The 24,134-nt window shown below is 45.8% G+C and overlaps 1 protein-coding gene across 1 annotated transcript in view; it reads left to right on the top strand.

The window, feature by feature from the left end:
- Positions 1-24,134, top strand: part of LOC147103395 (proto-oncogene tyrosine-protein kinase LCK-like) — a 183,434-nt gene that overhangs the window by 33,399 nt on the left and 125,901 nt on the right. The window contains exons 2-3 of the mRNA XM_085962951.1: positions 9,579-9,677; positions 10,931-11,040. Coding sequence (XP_085819077.1) covers positions 10,936-11,040 — 105 coding nt within the window. The 5' untranslated portion in view covers positions 9,579-9,677; positions 10,931-10,935. The remainder of the gene's footprint in view (positions 1-9,578; positions 9,678-10,930; positions 11,041-24,134) is intronic.

The following is a 24,134-nucleotide window of genomic DNA, read 5'->3' as shown; positions in this document are numbered from 1 at the left end:
CTGTCAGAGGTGCCGTCTTTCGGATGAGACGTTAAACCAAGGCCCCGTCTGCTCCCTCAGGTGGATGTAAAAGATCCCGCGGCCACTTTTTCGAAGAAGAGCAGGGGAGAGTTATCCCCGGTGTCCTGGCCAATATTTATCCCTCAACCAACTTAACAAAAACAGATTCTCTGGTCATTATCACATTGCTGTTTGTGGGAGCTTGCTGAGCGCAAATTGGCTGCTGCGTTTCCCACATTACAACAGTGACTACGCTTCAAAAAAGTACTTCATTGGTTGTAAAGCGCTTTGAGACTTCCAGTGGTCGTGAAAGGCGCTATAGAAATGCAAGTCTTTCTTTCTTTTAAAGTTTAGAATGTTCCCTGACTGGCACTTTCACCTTTTTAACATTAAAATATTCATCAGCCTTTGAATGTCAATTAGCAGTGTATTTAAATACTTGTGCAAAGCTCTGCTTTGTCTCCCATGTATAAACCATGCAATACTGTCAGAAGTAATGTTAAACCAACACTTGCAGTGTAAAGCCAACCTTAGTGCAGTCTGTCAGCTCTGTGCTAAAACCGAGCTATGGGCAGCTCTGTGCAAAACTTTCTGGATCTATAAATAGAGCGCGGGGTGGACAACTGCAGCGTGTGGAAAATATTTAATCATCACCTGACCACACGATAAACCAACTGGTGAGCGAAGTGGTCTGGTTACTGCAAAATATTTCCTTTGTTCTAAGGTTGCCCACTATGGATCTCGTGCCTGAACAGAATTCAAAGCCATGACAAATGCTAAACAAAATTGCGACGGCGTTGGTGCGGTCGGTTTCAAAGCTCTAGTATTCCGTGATACACAGGCAACCATCGTGGGAGGGCTGCACATATTAATACTGTAGTCTCTCTGTGACCATGTCTTTGGGAACTGTACAAAAAGTATTCTCTGCTGAAGATATCTTTGCATTTTTCCTTCTAATATATCGGGTATAAATAAGCAATATATATAAAATCTAATTAAAAAGGTTAATGGAATGTTGCCTTTATCTTATGGGGGCTGGAATATACAGGGGTGGAAGTTATGTTAGTTATATAAAGCTCTGGTTAGACCCCACTTAGAGCACTATGTCCAGTTCTGGGCACCGCACCTTAGGAAGGATATATGGGCCTTGGAGGGGGTGCAGCGTAGATTCATCAGAATGATACCGGGGATAAATTATGAGGACAAGTTGCACAGACTGGGCTTGTATTCTCTTGTGTATAGAAGATTAAGGGGTGATCTAACTGATTTTTTGAAGATGATTAAATGAGTTGATAGGGTAGAGAGCTAGAAACGATTCCCTCTGGTGGGGGGAGTCCAGAACAAGGGGGCATAACCTTAAAATTAGAGCCAGGCCGTTCAGGGGTGATGTCAGGAAGCACTTCTTCACACAAAGGGTCGTGAAAATCTGGAACTCTCTCCCCCAAAAGCTGTTGATGCTGGGGAGGTCAATTGAAGATTTCAAATCTGAGACTGATAAATTTTTGTTAGGCAAGGGTATTAAGGGGCTATGGAACCAAGACGGATAGATGGAGTTAAGACACAGATCAGCCATGTTCTAATTGAATGGCGCAACAGGCTCAATAGTTTTGAATGGCCTCCTCCTGTTCCTGTCTTCCTATGTTCCAATATCATAAGCTGTGGTACATCAGCGGGTTTATAGTAAGAGGCTACTACACTTCCAACGCACTCCTGGCTGGCCTCCCACATTCCACCCTACGTAAACTTGAGGTCATCCAAAACTCGGTTACCTGCGTTCTAACCCGCACCAAGTCCCGTTCGCCCATCATCCCTGTGCTCGCTGACCTACATTGGCTCCCGGTTAAGCAGTGCCTCAAATTCAAAATTCTCATCCTTGTTTTCAAATCCCTCCATGGCCTCGCCCCTCCCTATCTCTGTAATCTCCTTCAGCCCCACAACCCCCAGAGATATCTGCGCTCCTCTAAATCTGCCCTCTTGAGCATCCCTGATTATAATCGCTCAACCATTGGTGGCCGTGCCTTCTGTTGCCTCGGCCCTAAACTCTGGAATTCCCTCCCTAAACCTCTCCGCCTCTCTACCTCTCTTTCCTCCTTTAAGACGCTCCTTAAAACTTACCTCTTTGACCAAGCTTTTGGTCACCTGCTTCTTATGTAGATCGGTATCAAACTTTTTGTCTTAAAATACTCCTGCGAAGTACCTTGGGACGTTTACCTATGTTAAAGGCTCTATATAAATACAAGTTGTTGTTGTTGCTGTTCATTTGTAATGTTAGTGTTCCCTGCAAGTAATGCAATAATGCGTTTTGACACCAGTTCTGTCGTCATGGTGTCCATTTGTAAACAAATGAAGGGACCTTCATCATGATGATGGCCCCTTTTATGCTTTAGCAGCAAAGTAGTTTGGAAAGCAAAGAGAATGATGCTCACTCTTTAACACTTCGTAACAACACATCCTTTCTCCTTGTAATTGCTCGCTAGTCGAGGCATGACTATATGATGAGCACAAATCAGTTTCATGAAGAAAATCGTCCCGTAGTTAAATCTCCTGCTGATGGAGGCACTGCATTTTGTGCGAGTAACTTGCGCAATTGGCAAGTTCCATGAATGTGGTGCAACAGTGAAACGCAGATGATTTATTGTGGCCCCCGCGACACCTTAGAGAGACTGAACAGTTGTAGCTTTTACACCCCACTGCACCTTGGCCACGAATAGCAGAATAACATTCTCTGTTACATGGTATAACGGTCCTGTAGTTCTAAACATAAGAGCATAAGAATTAGGAGCAGGAGTCGGCCATTTGGCCCCTCGAGCCTGCTCCGCCATACGGCCCCTCGAGCCTGCTCCGCCATACGGCCCCTCGAGCCTGCTCCGCCAAACGGCCCCTCGAGCCTGCTCCGCCATACGGCCCCTCGAGCCTGCTCCGCCATACGGCCCCTCGAGCCTGCTCCGCCATACGGCCCCTCGAGCCTGCTCCGCCATACGGCCCCTCGAGCCTGCTCTGCCATTTGGCCTCTCGAGCCTGCTCCACCATTCAATAAGATCATGGCTGATCATCGACCTCAACTCCACTTTCCCGCCCCATCTCCACATCCCTTGATTCCCCTAGAGTCCAAAAATCTATTGCTCTCAGCTCACTAAAATGGCGCTTTATCTGACATGAGCAAAGTCATTGGAAATCCATTGGTATTTATTAAGAATTATACTCCATCACGCATCTATACAAGGGTATTACAAATGCCAAATCTATATATTTGGGCATTCAAACTTCCTGGTCACTTATTCAAGTACTTGGACGAACAGTTACAAACACTATTATATATTATAAAAGACATTTTTATGTGTTTTTATGGCAGTTTTTATTTTATTGAGAGTGCAAACTGACTTGTGCTTACCATATAGTCATGCCCCGCAAGCAATTATGAGGAGAAAGGACGTATTGTAATGAAGTGTTATACAGTAAAAATAATTTTCTTTCTCAAACTATTTGCTGATAAAGCTTAAAGAAGCAGCACCTTGATGAAATCTTTGCGGAACCTGCTTTCATTTGTTTACAGATAGACACCGTGATGACAGAATTTGTGTCAAAACTAATTTTTTTAAATATTCATTCACGGACGTGGGCGTCTCCAAGGCTATGATAAGGTAAATGGTGATGAATTGTTTCCACTGCTTGGTAAGACAGTAACAAGAAGGCACGAAATTAGGCAACGGTTGGGAAAAAATTTTTTATTTTTTATTTATTCATTCACTGGATGTGGGCATCGCTGGCAAGGCCAGCATTTATTGCCCATCCCTCATTGCCCTCAAGAAGGTGGTGGTGAGCCGCCTTCTTGAACCGCTGCAGTCCGTGTGGTGAAGGTGCTCCCACAGTGCTGTTAGGGAGGGAGTTCCAGGATTTTGACCCAGTGATGATGAAGGAACGGTCGATATATTTCCAAGTCAGGATGGTGTGTGACTAGGAGGGGAACTTGGAGGTGGTGGTCTTCCCATGCGCCTGCTGCCCTTGTCCTTCTAGGTGGAAGAGGTCGCGGGTTTGGGAGCTGCTGCTGAAGAAGCCTTGGTGAGTTGCTGCAGTGCATCTTGTAGATGTTGCACACTGCAGCCACGGTGCGCCGGTGGTAGATGGAGTGAATGTTTAAGGTGGTGGATGGGGTGCCAATCAAGCGGGCTGCTTTGTCCTGGATGGTGTCGAGATTTTTGAGTGTTGTTGGAGCTGCACTCATCCAGGCAAGTGGGGAGTATTCCATTACACTCCTGACTTGTGCCTTGTAGATGGTGGAAAGGCTTTGGGGAGTCAGGAGGTGAGACACTCGCCGCAGAATTCCCATTATTGCATTTCTTGCAGCTGATGACATTTGACACATGAATAATCTGAAGCTCTTCTGGTTCTTCTCCCTCACGGAACAAAAAAAAGGTTGCCAAACACTTTTCTGTAAAGCATTGCCCCTTTAATAATTGAAACAGGAAAACTGATACTGAGTTTCAATATTCAAACCGAGAAATAGACAAATATTGACATAGCTGGTGACGCCTCCAGTTAAACAGAACAATATTTCCTTTAAAATGGATATTAACTTATAGCAGTCTTACTTGAGCATTCTAGTATCAGAAATAATGACTGATTCATCTGGGAGAAGCCCATTTTACGACAAAGGGTTATTCAACAATCAGGAAGAGCCACTTAACCAAGGAAGCCTTTATCTACATTCAAAGTACTTAGCACATAAACATAATTACACAGTTCTGGTCATTGTCACTTCTTATATTTTCAGTTAGCGAAATAAACTCTCAGCATCCTGGAAACATCTGCTACAGAACGCACTTACACGATGAGTGGATTTGAGCCGTAAATGTGTCAATATTTTTTATTGAGTTTAAAAAGTGTTCACGTAACATTTTACAGCTTATTCACTGACAGGAAAGAGCTGGATTCTAACCACAGAACAGAATTACCTATCTATTGAGCAGATTGGCAAAATCACCAAACCCTAGAAAAGCATTCCATCACGCTACACCTGCTTATTAATAAATCTGATTGCTGGTACAAGGGGCAGTGGAATCGAGTTTAAAGGTAATAGATTGGGATGGATCTAAATGTTATTTTATTGAGGGAGTGCTGCCCTGTCGGAGGTGCCGTCTTTCGGATGAGACTAAACCGAGGCCCCCGTCTGCTCTCTCAGGTGGACGTTAACTATCACACGGTACTATTTCGAAGAAGAGCAGAGGAGTTCTCCCCAGTGTCCTGGCCAATGTTTATCCCTCAATCAGCATCACTAAAACAGATTATCTAGTCATTATTGCTGTTTGTGGGAGCTTGCTGTGTGCAAATTGGCTGCCGCGTTTCCTACATTACAACAGTGACTACGCTTCAAAAAAAAAAGTACTTCATTGGCTGTAAAGCGCTTTGAGATGTCCTGAGGTCGTGAAAGGCGCTATAGAAATGCAAGTCTTTCTTTCTTTCTTTGTAACAAGGCTTGAATAAGAGGGACAGACAATGGTTAATAACCAATTGGGATTTTGTAAGGATTTGTAACTCAAAATTGTAATCGGGGTCCTACGTGTGTTGCAGGATCCTGATTTACATACTAAAAGTGGCCACCCTCCTGAAACAGTTCCGGCTGCCCATCTAAAGGCCCCGACCAAGATGGCGGCAGCTTGGAGTGCCAACATAAACAGGACCGTTTGTGACCAATGCCATTTTCAGGGGGCTACCACCCCATTTACACTGGCGGGTTGCAGTTGAAATTGCCCACTGTCTCTACAGTAGGAAGGATCAAAGAATTAACCAGCATTCCCGCTCTAAATTGTTATTTAGTGACCCAAGCTTCAAAGTGATCCAGGAAAGAATTAGATTCAGTTGCAATATCTCCTGTGGTTGAATATTTTCTGCCATTCAGTGTCTAGTGTCACACATCAAGACTGGCCATTTTAGAGCGATACTAAAGGGCTGGCGGTGTCCGTAGCACTCTGGCCAATGAGTCAGAAGGTCGTGGGTTCAAGCCGCAGTCCAGAGGCTTGAGCACACAATCTAGGCTGGTATTTCAGTGCAGTACTGAGGGAGCGCTGCACTGTCGGAGCTGCCGGCTTTCAGATGAGACGTCCAACTGAGGCCCGGTCTGCCCTCTCAGGTGGACGTGCACCATCTGTCACACAATGACATAAATGGAACTGAGAATCGGGCGGGGTGAATAATGGGTGTTCGGTACACTACCACCCAAGGTGAACTCCTTCGCGGCCTGTAACGGATTATTTTTATTTGGCAGCTGGAAATGCTGTTTGGCACTCTGAAAGAACATTTCTAACCATATCGGGTGGATATTAGTCAGTGCCTCCGAATTTTTGGAGAAAGGAGAACGCCTCACATAAGTAAGAGGTTTCATTTCCCGTTAGGTTGACAGGAGCAATGGTGGAAATGTAAAAACCACTGAAAGCACCTTAGCTGCTGGTAAATAAGAAATGTGTTTAAGAAAATTAAAAGTTAAAACATATTGGGAAGATTTCCCTACTGTAACCAAACTTTTAAAAGACATTTACGATTTCATTACACCAAGTACACAGAGGAACTCTACCCTTATTGTGGCTTTGTGCTTTTACCACTCTGCTCAGAACAGGAAGATTGCGTGTTGTGATGATCATGGCTGTGCTCCCTCTTCAGCAACCGATTCTAAAGTCCTGCACCAAGGATGGGAATATAATGTGGCTTGCGCGCCATTAAGGGATATTTGCTCATCAGAGGTGCCATGAGGAAAAACATTGTTTTACGCGGCGAGTTATGATCAGGAATGCGCTGTTGCTAGACGAGGGAACTAGATGTAATATCTCCAAGTTTGCAGACGACACAAAGCTGGGTGGGCGTGTGTGCTGTGAGGAGGATGCCGAGAAACTCCAGTATGATTTGGACAGGTTGGGTGATTGGGCAGATGCATGGCAGATGCAGTATAATGTGGATAAATGCGAGGTTATCCACTTTGGTGGCAAAAACAGGAAGGCAGATTATTATCTGAATGGCAATAGATTGGGAGAAGAGGAAGTGCAACGAGACCTGTGTGTCCTTGTGCACCAGTCGCTGAAGATAAGCATGCAGGTGCCGCAGGCGGTTAAGAAGGCAAATGGTATATTGGCCTTCGTAGTGAGAGGGTTCGAGTACAGGAACAAGGAAGTCTTGCTGCAGTTGTACAGGGCCTTGGTGAGACCACACCTTGAGTATTGTGTGCAGTTTTGGTCGCCTTATCTGAAGAAGGATGTTCTTGCCATGGAGGGAGTGCAGTGAAGATTCACCAGACTGATACCTGGGATGGCAGGAATGACGTATGAGGAGAGATTGGGTCGATTAGGCTTATATTCGCTAGAGTTTAGAAGAATGAGAGGGGATCTCATTGAAACTTATAAAGTTCTAACAGGACTAGACAGACTAGATGCAGGAAGGATGTTCCCGATGGCGGGGGAGTCCAGAACCAGGGGTCACAGTCTAAGGATAAGGGGTAAGCCATTTAGGACAGTGATGAGGAGGAATTTCTTCACCCAGAGAGTGGTGGACCTGTGGAATTCTCTACCGCAGAAGGCAGTTGAGGCCAATTCATTAAATATATTCAAGAAGGAGATAGATATATTTCTTAAGTCTAAAGGGATCAAGGGATATGGGGAGAAAGCAGGGACAGGGTACTGAATTTGGATGATCAGCCACGATCTCATTAAATGGCGGAGCAGGGTCGAGGGGCCGAATGGCCTACTCCTGCTCCTATCTTCTATATTTCTATGTTTCTATGCCTGAAAGGAGAGCCATTCGGTGGCTAATGGACAGTTGAGCCAAGATATTCATCATGGTTCTTTTTGTAATTGGTTTGTTAGGATTGCTGTGCTGAACATTTGCAAAGTAAAATACTTGGCTGGTTAGGCATTGTAAGGATTCCCCTGGTCTCTAAGTTGTTTCTCTTTTTAAATCTTTGAACATGATTGTAAGGATTCCATCCATATTTTACAAGGGCAGAAGACCTCTCCAAAAACAAAAAGAAAATACTGCGGATGCTGGAAATCTGAAATAAAAACAGAAAATGCTGGAGATACTCAGCAGGTCAGGCAGCATCTGTGGAGAGAGAAACAGAGTTAACGTTTCAGGTCGATGACCTTTCGTCAGAACTGGAAAAAAGCAGGAAATGGAACAGGTTTTTAAGCAAGTGTGGGAGCTGGGAAAGGGGGGAGGGGATGAAAGAATAAAAGGAAAGATCTGTGATAGGATAGAAGGCAGGAGAGGTTAAGAGACATTAAGAGATATTCAAGGCAAAAAGAGATGGTAATGGGACAGGTTAAGAAACCAAGGATGGCTCTAGATGAAGTGTGAATTGCGCTGGCAGAATGAAAGACAGCTGCCCTGTGGGAGAGGAGAAAAGACACAGACAAAAAGTGTGGATAACAAATATTTATACAGAAGACTTCTCATTGCCTGAAGCTCTGTTCAATATACATGGCACAGATGAGATGGAACGTGTCATTATTTTTTTACGGACTAATTTTCTGTGCTGAGTATTAAACCTGAAGCAGATTCAATGGTAACTTTCAAAAGCAAATTGGATAAATACTCGAAGGGGAAAAATTTACAGGGCTATGGGGAAAGAGCAGGGGGAGTGGGACTAATTGGAGAGCTCTTTCAAAGAGCCGGCACAGGCACGATGGGCCGAACGGCCTCCTTCTGTGCTGTATCGTTCTACCATTCTATGATCTGTTTTTTGCAACAATGGAAAGAAAGTCAGGTTCTTTTCATCAGATCATGGCCAGATATAACTTGCAGAATTGTAAAGCTCACCAAAACTCGCCTACTGTAATTGAAAACAACTTGTAATTAAAATTGAGTCTGCAAGATCATGAGATGGGGTTTGTTCCAGTTATAGCATTTAAAAAAAAAGTGGATGTCTTTGTACTAAAAAAGCAGTCTTCTCGCGCTGTGTTTGAATCTGGTCAGAGTATGAGGCTCTCTGTGAAATTGCAACAAAAGCTGTCAAGCAAAAGTTTGCATAATTTTTCTTATAAAAATGTTCTCTTTTTTAATCTGAAACATAAATTTGAATTTGGAAGCTTAAACATAAGGGTCATTTGGAAATATTCATTACACCCAGATGGAACACTTAAAAAGAGGTGTTTCTGTGTGTCGGTTGTTGTCTTTCAATTGTTCAGGCAACAAACGTATAAAGAGCGAGTGGCATTTTATGAAAATGCTTTGTACAGGTGCCTTGCATCTGGTACAAAATTTAAAAACTACAAAGTTAATCCGAAGAACTCAAGCCGCAAAATGCACTGCATGGAAAATGACAACACGGAGTTGGCTTGTGGACGGCACAGCAGTAAATAGTGACTTTTAGAACGGAATCAATAATTAGAATAACACTGGGAAACCGAAAACCATCATGAAATATTAGCAATTTTGAAAGTGACAGCAGCATCGGCATAGTTCCTGAATCTACATTCGGTCTGCTTAGGCCAATAAGTCTTCACTTCAGATTTCCGCCACCCCCCCCCCCCCAAATTTCCCCAAAAACCAACAGGTTTATTTTTTTTTTTAACATATTCATCCGTTCAATTGCACAGGTACCGTTTATAATGCCAGAAGATACTGAAATTTCAACACACTTCAGCAGTTAAGATTCTCTTCATCAGTGTCTGCTGTGGTAAAGCTACTGCAGAATTGTAAGTAGCTTCCTTTTGCCTTCTCGCCGATGTCTGTCAGTCTTTTGTGCTAATTTACTGATAAGTATATTCACTCTTTGTTGAACCGTAGATGTGTCTAGTCAGGATAACCCAAAGGATTTTAAATGTTAAACTTGATACCCTGGAAATGTGTTTGCCAACATAAAAATGTGTTCAGTTTTTTTTAAACTGTGGACTTTAATTGTTTTCAAAGCTTACCCATTTATTTTTGTTCAATCTTGCACATGCTGATCTTGGTTTCTCTAACGGTATTTCACTTAACAGTACAGATATTTTAATAAAAATGTACCAAATAGTTAACATCTAAAAGACATAACGAAAGCCTGAATGCTTCGATTGGGGCTGTGCTTTCATCGGGCATGTTGGTATAACAGAGTACACTAAGTTCTGATTGTTGTAAAAGTGTTTATGAATGCTCTTTCATTTTGTTAATCATTGGTCGTTTTTTTTTTATTTTACTAAAAATTCATATTGTGCTCCATACACACAAGCCAGCAGGACTGATTGAATCTAGGTTAATGCTGCCTGCAGTACAGATTGTTCGAAGTTAAGTATCAGATTAAAGGGTTAAATATCACACCTGGGTTAGAAATTTTCAATGAGTGTGAACTGGAAGTGAATTTGGTACATTTGAACTCTGTGCCAGGTATTGCTCTTAAATGTTTTAGTTTTAATTATATGTCCAATGAAAGCTGTCATTTCAAATCAGTACTGTAACTTCTCTGTTAACTTATTTCTACCTATGAACACTCAGACATTTTAGCATTTGCAGATTTCCATTTTCGGTTTACAGATGGATCATAAGCTGTGTTGCGCGCACCACCGACTGGTTTTTGTAGATGGGCGCCGACTGGTTTATTTGTGTGTGCTGCTGTGAAAAACTTTACCAGAGGATATAAGATAAAAAATTGTTTAACACACTGAGCAGGTGGTGCGTTTGCCGAAATGACAAACCGTGCCGAGGAATGGCGAGAATGTTGGTTGACGCCCTCAATTCCCGACGAGGCAAAATTCCTAGGCTAGGAAAAGGAGGAGGCCAAAACAGATGCCCGGTAGTGAGGGGACAGAATTGAAGGGAGAAAGTAAATGATTGTTTTTAAACGTGCTAAGAACTAGGTGAAAAGAATATTTATTGCACACCTGCTTGAGTGGTCTCATCCATATGCATAACCCCAAAGCAGACGTTATACTCTGTGGTTTGAAATGACTGCTCGTGTGTCTTTTTTTTTCAGTAACAATGGGCTGTAACTGCAGCACAGACTATGATGATGATAACTGGATTGAGGATATGTGTGAGCAATGCAAACTGGAATATGAACGAGAGCAGAAACAAGCAAGACAAGTAAGTCATTTTCACGGTTAATGTGGGAGATTTGGTTCCAGAGAATTGAAGTTAAGAAAGACTCGCATTTATATAGCGTCATTCACGACCACCGGATGTCTCAAAGTGCTTTACAGCCAATGGAGTACTGTTTGAAGTGTAGTCACTGTTGTAATGTAGGAAACACAGCAACCAATTTGCGCACAGCAAGCTCCCACAAACAACAAAGTGATAATGACCAGATAATCTGTTTTTATTGATGGATAAATACTGGCCAGGACACTGGGGATAACTCCCCTGCTCTTCTTCAAAATAGTGCCATGGGATCTATTTATGTCCACCTGAGAGAGCAGACGGGGGCCTCAGTTTAACATCTCAGCTGAAAGACAGCACCTCTGACAGTGCAGCACTCCCCTGGAGTGTCAGCCTAGATTTTTGTACTCAACTCGCTGACGGGGGACTTGAACCCGCAACCTTCATAGACTCAGAAGCGAGGGTGTTACCCGCTGAGCCACAGCTGACACTAATCAAGAGAAAGTTTATCCAAATGAGAGGTTTGAAACAAACAGAGTATCCAGTTACAGCATCATGGTCTGATGGGTCAGTCAGGGATTCCATAGAAACATAGAAACATAGAAGATAGGATCAGGAGTAGGCCATTCAGCCCCTCGAGCCCGCTCCGCCATTTAATGAGAACATGGCTGATCATCCAAACTCAGGACCCTGTCCCTGCCTTCTCCCCATATCCCTTGATCCATTCCTATTTTTCTTTGGCAATGTACCTTGAACTATACCCTCATAAGAGCCCACTGCCCTCCCCCTCACTATGCAAGTCTGTGATTGGTTTCTTCCACATTCTGGACATAGGGCAGATTATTACATTGAGAGTTAAACAGAATCCAAAACTGAAATCGGAGCTCACCTGAGGTCGCTCGAATTGAGCCAGGTGGTCCTTTTTTAAAAAAAAAAATGGACTCAAATCTCTTCTTCAAAGCAAGGTGTTCATTCACAGGATTGGAGTTGAACCATATGTACCCAGTTTCCTGGACACAAAACAGCGTCTCCTCAGAGGCACAAGATTATGGTGATAAATGCGAACAATTGGAGCTCGGAGTGGAAACTGCAGCAACAACTATTTGCGTTTATAGATGGAGCTCCTCACCTGTAGGGGGAGGTCACACATTTCTTTACGAGAAGGGAGAAAAAGATACAATGGACACTGAACACAGGGCAAGGAGAAGGAAAAGGTGCTGAGAATGAGATGAGGAGGAATTTCTTCACTCGGAGGGTTGTGAATCTTTGGAATTCTCTGCCCCAGAGGGCTGGGGATGCTGAATCATTGCGTATATTCAAGGCTGAGAGCGATAGATTTTTGGACTCAAGCAGAATCGAGGGATATGGGGATCGGGCGGGAAAGTGGAGTTGAGGTCAAAGATCAGCCCTGATCTCGCTGAATGGCGGAACAGGCTTGAGGGGCCGAATGGCCGACTCCGGCTCCTAGTTCTTATGTGATGTTCTTAAAATGGGGAACCAAAAGCACAATTGGAGAGGATTTTGAGGAGGTTTTTGAAAGTTGGGAGAGAGGTGGCAGGGTGGAAGTAAACTGGGTCGAGACAGTAGTGACCAATTCACAGCAGTTTGGGGCTGGTGTGAATTTAGGTGCATAACAGTGTGGACTCCAATTGCCACAAACACTTTGTCGACACTTTTTGCCAACCGAGGTGGGTCCGGGGCGGCCGGGGTCGGTGTCGTGGTCCCAGCCCGCTGCCTGCTCCAGCCCGCACTCTCCAAGCGATTTTACATTAATTGGGCTTGTTAAGCCCACCCTGCGAGATTCCCGGCCAATTAATAGGAAGCAGGTCTGATAACGTCATTTGATGACGTGTCATCAGCCGGTTGCCTGAAAGGGGCCCAGGTCCAAATTGATCTTGAAAGTTGTGCTGTCAGTATTCTACAGCATTGAGGTGCTGCAAACACTGACAAGCACTGCACAAAGGTACACGGCTGCACTCAGGCTCTCGCATGACTCCCTCCATATGCTTATGGAGGGAGTCACAGCACACAGGGAGGTTCTCTTCCCTTCCCATGGGCGGAAGAGACCGCCCCAGGAGACCAACGCAGCCTGGTTGCACATTGCACAGGAGGACACAAGTGGGGATGTCATCACTAGGACCAGGCTGCAGTGGCGCAAACCTTTCAATGATCTCAGTAGATCACGAAATGTTAGTGCAAAGCCACACTCAGCCTCATCCTGCTGTGCCACTCAACACATCCCCATCACTCTGCCTTCCCTACCCTACTCCTGCACATCCTTACTCACACCAACTTACCTTGCACCTCCACCCATCCCCCTCTATCTACATTATCACTTCCCCATCTCACTAGCCACCCCTCACACTCACCCTCAACCTACTGCAAGCATACCAACTAACAACACACAAGGGTAGACACCTGGGTGGTTTAACCAATGTTCATGTGAAGTTTCTGTTAATGTGTTGTCAAACATTTAAATCTATATTTTCAACACTTTACTTTATTGTACAGATCTGTGCTCACCTTTGGAAGTGTCTTAGTGAGTTCCAGTGAATGTTGAGACATAACCTCCCCACCCCATAAGTGGGATGAGTGGGAAAGGAATGGCTTGGGCATTGTAGGGATGCTTTATGATGTTGGTGTGGGGTGGTGTCAACCTGGCACATCATGTGGCAACCAGGGTGTACAGCGTCAAGTGAAGTAAATCTGGCTATGGTGAGGCCATCGCTGGCCTCCTGGGCAGCAATGTGGTCGGGTGCTGATGCCCTGTGTCCTGTGCAGTGTCAAGTGATTGCGGAGAAGGTTGATATTGTTGTTGGTGATGTTGGTGCTGGGGCTGATCGTGGTGGGATTCAGAGGTCCAAGGTGAGATTTTTTCAAGGGCACCGATGTCGCTGGAATAGATGGCAGCTGAAGTCGAGATGACAGAAGCGATCTGTCAATGGTGAGAGAGCTTGCTCCACGGAGGTGACAGTGGATAGAGAGTTTACTCCAAACACTTCCAAACTGCATAAAGCTCAAAGGGCTGGCTTTTCTCAATGGGAAGCTTTTGGAGGCGGGACTGCTGCTTGCCGGCTTTCAATCCCGCCTCCATCAGCTTCTGGCCAACCAGAGGGATTTTCCCCTGATTGACCTTGTTAAGCCTGCCCGGCGGGCTCAGCAGGCCAATTAGGGGAAGTCAGTGACAGAGCACATCAACGGATGACGTGCCATCTGTCAAGAACTTTTGAAAGAAGAAATGTCATCATTTGACAACTCTGTGAAGCTGTCAAACACTGACATTCTGTGTAGTTTGATGAGTCCTTGTGTTCAGGACTCATCAAACCTTTCAACTTTGCAGAAATCACCTGACTGTTGGTTCGGAGGATCCAACGGCCAGTCTGTGAAATCTACAATGGAGATGTCGGGAATCTGGCTCCACAGCGGCTGAAGTCTGTAGGCAGAAACAAAAGTAAATGAACATTTTCTAACACTTTACACTCACCTTACATACTTACCACTCCACACTTGCCTCTACATCACACTTTCAGACCCCTCTGACCCCCGCAGACCTCCTACTCGTTTCCTACATCCTGGTGGGGATCCCCGAGGTCAGGAAGCCTGCACTTCAGAATGAAAAATGGGGATAATCCTATTTTCTGCCTGTTAACTACCTGTTAACAGGCAGTTAATAGGCTTTAATCCCTTTCCCGCCTCGTGGAGACGGGACCCGGGGCAGAATGGCTTCCCGCCTCCTGGCAAGAGGGCACGGAGGCGGGTTGGGGTGGGTTTGCCACCCGTCCCCAAATTCTGCAACTTTACCGGCAGTTCTGCCTCCATACCCGCCTCCTCGGGGCTGACAAAATCCAGCCCATAGTGTCTTCCAAGTCCTGAAGGCTCAAGCTTCTGACATTGGAAAATGAACAGCTGTGAAATGGTAGCTTTCATACCACTTTTGCAGCTGTCACATATTCACAGCAATGGGGAGACATAGAGAACCCAACCTACTTACCTGAGGTGATCTCCGAACGACGTGAACCCTGTTAAAAAAGTGGGAAAATAGAAATAGGCTGGCAAAATAGTAGTTAACAAGCGTTTAACAAGCTTTTAACTATCTTAAATGCCAGTTAAGTATCTTAAATGCCTTCCCCGCCGCTTGGTGTTGGGTCTGTTCTGAAATCGCAGACCCGACACTTTGGAAACTTACATGGAGGCGGGTTCTGAGCGGGTTCCCAACCCGCTGTCAATCATTTCGATTTTAACAGCGGACCCGCCCCCGAACCCGCACTCTGAGCACCGGCAAAAATCGTAGCCATTAATAATCTCTCTAACAAAATGGTACTTATAATTCAGCCCTAGGACCCATCTCCCCCTCACCTGTGGACTCAGGAGGCAGAATGCTCCACTTGTCTTTGGCCCACTGTACATAGCCTGGCAGTGTGAAAGGGAAGATAGGGAATAGCTTATAACAAATTGAGTATCAGCTATCGGTGAGCAAAACAGCTACTAATCACAACAGAAGGCCAAAATAGCTCACTACTAAAATGCTGCTCCTTGTGTCAATGAGTCTGGAATCAATACTGATAATTGATTCAATTACTTATTAACGCCGCAAATTTGCAGCTATAGGGAATGAAAGTCCAATATTGATTTTGACAATTTATCAGGAAGACAAAATAATGACTAAAAGTGGGTGAGGTTTTATTAACTAGATGAATCCATGAAGCGGCTGATGACTGGCTGGATAGGAAATGCGCAGTTGCTGAATTTGTGTAGCCTATGGTTAACCTTTCATTTCCTTTTAGTCACGGTGGCATAGTGGTTAGCACTGTTGCCTCACAGCGCCAGGGACCCGGGTTCGAATCCGGCCTCGGGTGACTGTCTGTGTGGAGTTTGCACATTCTCCCCGTGTTTGCGTGGGTTTCCTCCGGGTGCTCCGGTTTCCTCCCACAGTCCAAAGATGTGCGGGTTAGGTTGATTGGCTATGATAAATTGACCCTTAGTGTTAGGGGGATTAAATATGTGGGGTTACGGGGATAGGGTGGGATATGTGTCGGTGCAGGCTCGATGGGCCGAAATGGCCTCTATCTGCACTGTGGGGTTTCTGTGATTCTGTGATTCTGTGATATGTAAAAGTACAGTAGTCACTAGAGCTGGCCATGCCCATTTATCAAAGCAGCACTTTTTTTTTATTTAACAGTTTTAAAGTGTCCCTAATGTATTAACTGCATCAGTGAAACATGATGAAGAGTTAAATTCCAATGTCCAGGTTTGGTCTTTCCATCATTCTAGTTCCAGCAATGTTCAAAATGAAACCAGTTTTGTCCTGTGCGTGCGTTGGTTTCTACTGAAACAGACTTCGGGGGGGGGGGGGGGGAAGTGGAGGAAGAAGGTGACCTCAGGGTGACCACACTGCAGTTTTCAAAATTATGAAGGGGATCGACAACACTGATTCAGGCAAACTGTTCACTTTAGTGAAAGGTTGTAATATGAGGGGACATCCGCTAACAATTAGACAGCTAGGAATAAGAATGGAACCTAGGCTGCTGCTGATGGTGGTGAAGTTGTGAAATGAGCTACCAGGCAAAGCCTGTGAAGCAGACAACATAAATAGACTGGAGAGGCAACGTAAGAAGTAGCATTTCAAAATTTGCAGACGACACCAAATTGGAGGTTAACACAAAGGAAGAGTGCGGCAAGATACAAGATGACATTAATAAACTTGCAGAATGGGCGTGTAATTGGCAAATGAATTTCAATATAGGTAAGCGTGAGGTGCTGCATTCTGGTAGGAAGAATAAAGAGGCCCCATATTGCTTGGATAATAAGGGGGAAAATTTGGTTGCTTTGCGCCTCCCGTTAGGGCCCTAAGAGGGCCCTAACGGGATGCAAAGCAACTAGCGCCTGGGCGCGGTGCCGCCCATGCCTCCCGTGAAATTCAACGGGAAGTTAGCGGCGGTGCTAACCGGTAGCGCCCCACGGTGCTGCGCCACCGGCGATGACATCATCGCCATGTGCAGCGCCCCGCTCGTGCCCCGGCTGCGATCTTCAGGAGTGCCCACTGACTTATCGCCGGACGCTATGTCCGACGGGGTCAGGGGGCCATACGTGCGGCCGGGGCGGCGCTATTTAAAGGCGAGGTGCAGGGCGGCCATTTTTGTTGCTGGCCACCTGCCAGCACCTGCCTGCGCTCCCGTCCCCGGCCTCCTGAACCGCCCACCCCCGCGGAGTGCCGACTGCGCTCCATGAGCCCGGCACTTCTCGAGTGCCGGGCTCTGTGGCCGGCACTCCCGATCCCCGGGGGCCCAGCTGCGCAAGGCCCCTCCCCTTTAAGAAGGGGAGGAAGGCCTGCAATACCGTGGCGCGACGTGCCGCAGCGCTACCGCGATACTGACTCGCAGCGCCCCAAGAGGAGTGCGGGGCACTTCCAGTAGCACCCCGCTTCCCTCTTAGGGCACAACCACTCAATTTCCGGCGCTGGGGTGCTAATTTTTCCAGGGCGCTACGCGAAGTTACTCAATTTTTAGCCCGAAGAGTCTAAATGGGGTAAAGGAGCAAAGGGATCAAGATACACAAATTGTCAAAATTAGCGACACAGGTTAATAAGGCCATAAAAAAGCAAACCAAGCACTGGGGTTCATTTCTAGAGGGATAGAATTGAAAAGCAGGGAAGTTCTGTTAAACCTGTATCGAACCTTGGTTAGACCACACTCGGAGCACCGTTCTGGTCTCCATATTATACAAAGGATATCGAGGCACTGGAGAAGGTGATTTACTGGGATGATACCAGAATTGAGAGGTATCAGGGACGATTGAACAGGCTGGGGCTCTTTTCTCTAGAAAAGAGAGGACTGAGGGGTGACCTGATAGAGGGCTTTAAGATTATGAAAGGGTTTCGATAGGGTAGAGATAGAGAAGATGTTTCCGCTTGTGGGGAGCCCAAAACTAGGGGCCATAAATATAAGATAGTTACTAATAAATCCAGTAGCGAATTCAGAAGAAATTTCTTTACCCAGAGAGTGGTGAGAATGTGGAACTCGCTACCACAGGGAGTGGTTGAGGTGAATAGTATAGATGCATTTAAGGGGACGCTGGATAAACAGATGAGGGAGGAAGGCTATGCTGATGGGGTTAGATAAAGAGGAGTGGGAGGAGCCTCGTGTGGAGCATAAACACTGGCACAGACCAGTTGGGCCGAACGTGCTCGCAGCAAGGCGCTTTGCCTGAGGGGAACACATATCGGAAATTTCACTGTATGGGCAGCTTTTATTAAATTAGCATTAAATATTTAGTTTAGAATGTTTTCGGCATTAGATAATGGATATATTCAAATCAAATCAAATCAAATCAATTTTATTTGCCATATGTATTACTACAATGGAATGTTTTTACTCCCCGATCACTTCCACAATAGGCTGTGGGAGCTCACAGACACGTCGCTATTCTACAGTGCCATGTTCAGTAAAAGTCAATTCAATTGCGTCCAATGGCAGTGGGAACGCGATGTCCATCAGCCGCTCCGTCTCCGCGGACTCCTCCTCCCTGTTGCCGGCTCCACAATATGGTGTCCTTCTTCTCACGCTCACTGTCTGGCCTCAGGTCTCCATGCCCGGCTCTCCCTCCTTCCCCTCGAACTGCGAGCTTCCTGCACTGTCGCCGGTTCAAATTTGCAACGTCCCGGGGCCTGCCTCTCACGCTCACGTCCGGCCTCCAACCGCCATGCCCGGCTCCCCTCCTCCTAGTCCGAAACAGAAATTCACGACAAAGAGCTGCCGGGCGACGTGCCGAAGCGGGTCTTCGTGGCTGCTGCTGCTGCTTCCCGCTGCTGCACTGCCTCCACCCGACTCGCCGAACACATCGCTCCGGCATCGGGAGCGGGCGGCGGGGGGTGCGGGCCGTCCGAAGCAGGAGAGCGCTTAGCTCTGGACCGCCTCGGTTGCCATCTTGAATCGAATCTATTCTGAGTTGTGATTTGGGAAAAAAGGACTCAATTTTCACGCACAAATCCCAGACTAAAGACCTCAATCATCAAGCACTCAAATTAGACTCTACATATATTTGGATCAGAGTGAAACCTTTTGAGACCATCCCTAAGAAGTCTACAATTTATTGGTCCGTATTTTCCGATCGCAAGCCTCCCGCGGGCAGAGGATTGCGATCTGGAAAAATCTGCGCCCTTGCACGAGGACTCCCGGGACGCGCACAATTCCGATGCTGGGCCTCTCCAAACTCCAAGTGCGCAGGGTCCAGGTATCCCAGGGGCGCAGGTAGTTCGCAGCGTCCCTGGGATCACGTGGGCCATGGGGAGCCAATCAAAGAAGGGGATCTCCCTTCATACACTTGACAGGAAGACCTGTCAAATATATGAATGGAAATCACCCCAAAAACATAGTAAAACTTTAAATAATTTTTTTTTTAAATAACATTTTTAAAATGACTTGAAATTACAATAAGTATTTTAAACCAAAATTTAATTTTTTGAAAAAATAATTAAAGTTTTTTTACGGGGCTAAAAATAAACTTACCTTTTTTTAAAGTATTTTTAAATGATAAATCAGTGAAAAAATTTTTTTTAAACTTTTTTTCAACTCTCATCCTGGTAAAAGCACGCCTTACGCTGCTTTTACCAGGCATAAGAATTGTAAGTGTTTCCTGCGGGCAGAGGGTCTCCAAAAAGCGGAACTATCCGCCCGCAGAGGCCCTTCTCCAGGTCAGCCGGAGTATCTGTCAAGACAGTTTTCGGTGCATGCGCAGTGCATGCCTGAAACCGGCATTTCTGATATCCCTACGGGTGGGTACAGAGTGCGGACCCGCCCGTAGGGATCGGAATATCCGGGCCATTGTGTCTGTTTACAAAATGAAGAATGTCCATTTGTACAGGGGTCTTACCTGGCCCCGCAATATGTTTGAAATCGTGCAGCACGGGAGCTTTGTAAAGCAAACCTTCAGTGGCAAAGTGTTCAATGAAAGCTTTCCGACAGAGAAAAGAAACGTGGCAGGAAGGATGTTCCCGATGGCGGGGAAGTCCAGAACCAGGGGTCACAGTCTAAAGATAAGGGGTAAGCCATTTAGGACAGAAATGAGGAGGAATTTCTTCACCCAGAGAGTGGTGAACCTGTGGAATTCTCTACCACAGAAGGCAGTGGAGGCTAATTCATTAAATATATTCAAGAAGGAGTTAGATATATTTCTTAAGGCTAAAGGGATCAAGGGGTATGGGGAGAAAGCAGGGACAGGGTACTGAATTTGGATGATCAGCCATGATCGCATTGAATGGCGGAGCAGGCTCGAGGGGCCGAATGGCCTACTCCTGCTCCGATCTTCGATGTTTCTATGAAATTATCAATGCAAACAAATCAAAACAAATCTTCCTTTCTGTGAAATAAAAATATTCTGCCAAGTATTTATGTGGTAAAGTGTAGCTATCGTTTTAAAATGTTTTACTTCAGAAAATAATTTAGACTACTTACCTTAAAAGAGCTCATGCCTCTTGTCAAATCACAAACCACAGCATCCTGCCTAACACACCTCAGTCTTTAGACATGTTTCATACACATCGGTTCAAAAAAATTAGCATTTGACAAAGAAATGACAACATAAAATGGGTTAGTACATGGGCACAATTGCATTTTCACGCCTAAGATAGTTTTGTTCCGTGCCTCTTGCGTGTTAGTTTAATCAAAGGGTCATTAACAAATATTTGAGGTGTGCGATAAAAGGCCACACAAGATGGATCACAGCAGAACTGAACAAAGGGGACTCGGTTGATATTTTCAGTTCCTTTCGACCTAGTCTGGCAGAAACTAGCTGCAGCTTGGCTCAGTCAGTGAGCCTCTCACCTCTGGGCCAGGAGTTTGTGGGTTTGGGCCCCCACCAGAAGACATGACTCATTGTCAAAAGCAACACTTTAATGCTGTACTGAGGGCATTTCATATTGTTAAAGATTTCAACCTTTGAATGAGACGATAAAATGAGGCCTGTTAAAGAAAGACTTGCATTTCTGTAGCGTCTTTCACAAACTCAGGACATCCCAAAGCGCTTTACAGCCAATGAAGTACTTTTTGAAGTGTAGTCACTGTTGTAATGTAGGAAACATGGCAGCCAATTGTGCACAGCAAGCTCCCACAAACAGCAATGCGATAATGACCAGATAATATGCTTTTGTTATGTTGATTGAAAGATAAATATTGGCCTCAGGACACCGGGGAGAACTCCCCTGCTCTTCTTCGAAATAGTGCCATGGGATCTTTTACGTCCACCTGAGAGGGCAGACAGGGTCTTGGTTTAATGTTTCATTCGAAAGACGGCACCTCCAACAGTGCAGCACTCCCTCAGTAGTGCACTGGAGTGTCAGCTTAGATTTTTGTGTTCAAGTCTCTAGGGTGGGACTTGAACCCACAACCTTCTGACTCAGGCAAGAGTGCTACCAACTGAGCACGGTTGATACTATTCTAGTATTACAGGCTGTATGTTAAAAATCCAGTGGCATAATGTAAAGAACTCTCCAGTATCCTGACTACTGTTCCTCCCTCAACCAATATCACCATAAAAAACAAATTAACTAGTCTTGAATGATATTGCTGCTTATGGGATCTTGCTGTGTGCAAAAGCAGCTACTATTGGGATGAGGGGATTGTCCTATAGGAGAGATTGAGTAGACTAGGCCTATATTCCCTAGATTTAGAAGAATGAGTGGTGACATCATTGAAATGTATAAAACTCTTAGGCCTAAAAATTCGGTTGATTTGCGCCTCCCGTTAAAAGAGGGCGCTAACGGGGCGCAAAGCAACTAGCGCCTGGGCGTGGTGCCGCCAACGCCACGCACAAACTTCAGCGGCAGGTTAGCGGCGGCAGTAACTGTTAGCGCTCTGCGGCGCTGCGCCGCCGGCGATGATGTCATCTGCATGCGCAGTGACCCGCTTCTACCCTGGGCGCGATCTTCGGTAGCGCCCCCGACTTACCGCCGGACGCTATGTCTGACGGGGTCAGGGGGGCCTCTCTGTGGCCGGGGCAGCGCAAATTAAAGGGGAGGTGCCTGGTGGCCATTTTTGTTGCTGGCCGCCTGCCAGCACCTGCCCCCTCTGCTGGCTGCGCTCCGTGAGCCCGGCACTTCTCTTGCGTGCTGGGCTCTTTTGCCGGCACTCCGACCCCTGGTGGCCCAGCTGGGCCCCAGGTCACACTGCGCTAGGCCCCTCCCCTTTAATAAGAGGAGGAAGGCCTGCAGTACCGCGGCGCGACGCGCTGTGGCACGTAGCACCGTGATATTCACTCCTAGCGTCCCAAGAGAGAGGCAGGGTGCTTCCAGTAGCACCCCGCCTCCCTCTTGGGGCAGTACTGGTGAACCTCGGGTGCAGGGGCGCTAATTTATTCGGGGCGCTAAAAGTAGCGGCCCGGCGAAGTTAGCGCCCCAAAGGGGCGTGACCCAATTTTTCCTGCTTAAGGACTTGAAAGGGTCGATGCAGAGAGGATGTTTCCCCCTGGTTGAGGAGTCTAGAACCAGGGGTCACAGTCTCAGAATAAGGGGTCGGCCATTTAGGACTGAGATGAGAAGACATTTTTCCACTCAGAGGGTGGTGAATCTTTGGAATTCTCTACCCCAGAGGGCTGTGGAGGCTCAGTCGTTGAGTATATTCAAGACAGAGATCGATAGATTTTTGGATATTAAGGGAATCAAGGGATATGGGGATAGTGCAGGAAAGTGGAGATAAGGTAGAAGATCAGCCATCTTACTGAATGGCGGAGCAGGCTCAAGGGGCCACCTGGCCTACTCCTGCTCCTAATTCTTATGTTCTTATGTACATAACACCAGTCGCTGTACTTCAGGGTAATCCATTGTGAGAAGTGCTTTGAGATGTAGTATGGTATAAAAGCAAGTATTTCTTTTTCTTTAAATCCATTGAACTCAAGCCCAGATCCAGTCCACTGAAATGACTGAGCTGAAGTCAATAGCTCGTGTGAGAACTTGGCTCACTGATACATTTTCCATAGTGTACAGCTCGGGTTTCATAATGACTTTTGAAGTCTGTCTTCTTACAGGTTTGAACTTGATTCCCCTGATGGCTTAGTGCATAAATAGTGAGGGATTTAGTTCTACAAATTGTTAAAGATCAGGTTGGGTCACGAATCTGCAATAAGTTAGCTGACTTCAGGAGTGGTTACAAGATATACATTTCACTGAAGAGTTCAGGTGATGTCCTAGATGGTGAAAACAAAGCTCATCCAGTTTATTGCTAGCTGAAGCCCAAGATCAAATTATTTTCATTGCACTTACTCCTGCACCTAAATAATTCTGATGTGTGTGTGGTAATGGGCCGTATTTTTTGACGGGAGGCCCTTACGCCTTTACCTGAGGGCTCCCGAGGTCCGGATACTTCCGCTCCTGGGCCTCTCCACGGTCGAAATGCGCAGGGCCCAGGTATCCCAGAGGCGCAGGCGGTTCGCGAGCGTCCCTGGGATCACGCGGGCCAAGGGGAGCCAATAGGAGAAGGGAATCTCCCTTCATACACTTGACAGATAGACCTGTCAAATATGTGAATGGAGATCACCCCAAAAATACTGACAAACTTTAAATAATTTTTTTAAAATACCATCACCTTTATAAAATGAGTTGAAATTACAATAAATTAAATATTTTAAACAAAAATTTTATTTTTGGAAAAAAAGTAACGTTTTTTACGGGGCTAAAAATAAACTTACCTTTTTAAAAGTATTTTTAAATGATAAATCAGAAAAAAGGCCTTGCGCTGCTTTTACCAGGCGTAAGAATTGTAAGGGTTTTCTGCGGGCGGAGGGTCTCCAGAAAGCGGAACTATCCCCCCCCAGAGGCCCTTCTCCAGGGCAGCCGATCTGTCAAGACCATTCTTGACAGATCGGAAATGCCGGTTTCCAGCGCATGCCCTGTGCATGCCTAAAACCGGCATTTCCGATGTCCCTACGTGTGGGTACACAGCGCGTACTCACCCGCAGGGATCGGAATATCCAGCCCAATGTTATTTAGGTAATTTACAGGTTGTTTATGACATCATTGCTTCAACATTAAAGGAATTTGATTGGTACAGGATTATTGGGAAATAAAAGTGCATCTATATTACAATTGTAATGGA

This window comes from Somniosus microcephalus, chromosome 20 (genome assembly GCF_052327205.1).
Source record: "Somniosus microcephalus isolate GS21.2 chromosome 20, FLI_Smic_1.0, whole genome shotgun sequence".
NCBI classification, from domain to species: Eukaryota; Metazoa; Chordata; class Chondrichthyes; order Squaliformes; family Somniosidae; genus Somniosus; species Somniosus microcephalus.
Note: the sequence above shows the minus strand (reverse complement) of the source record. Positions and strands in the feature narration are given on the sequence as shown.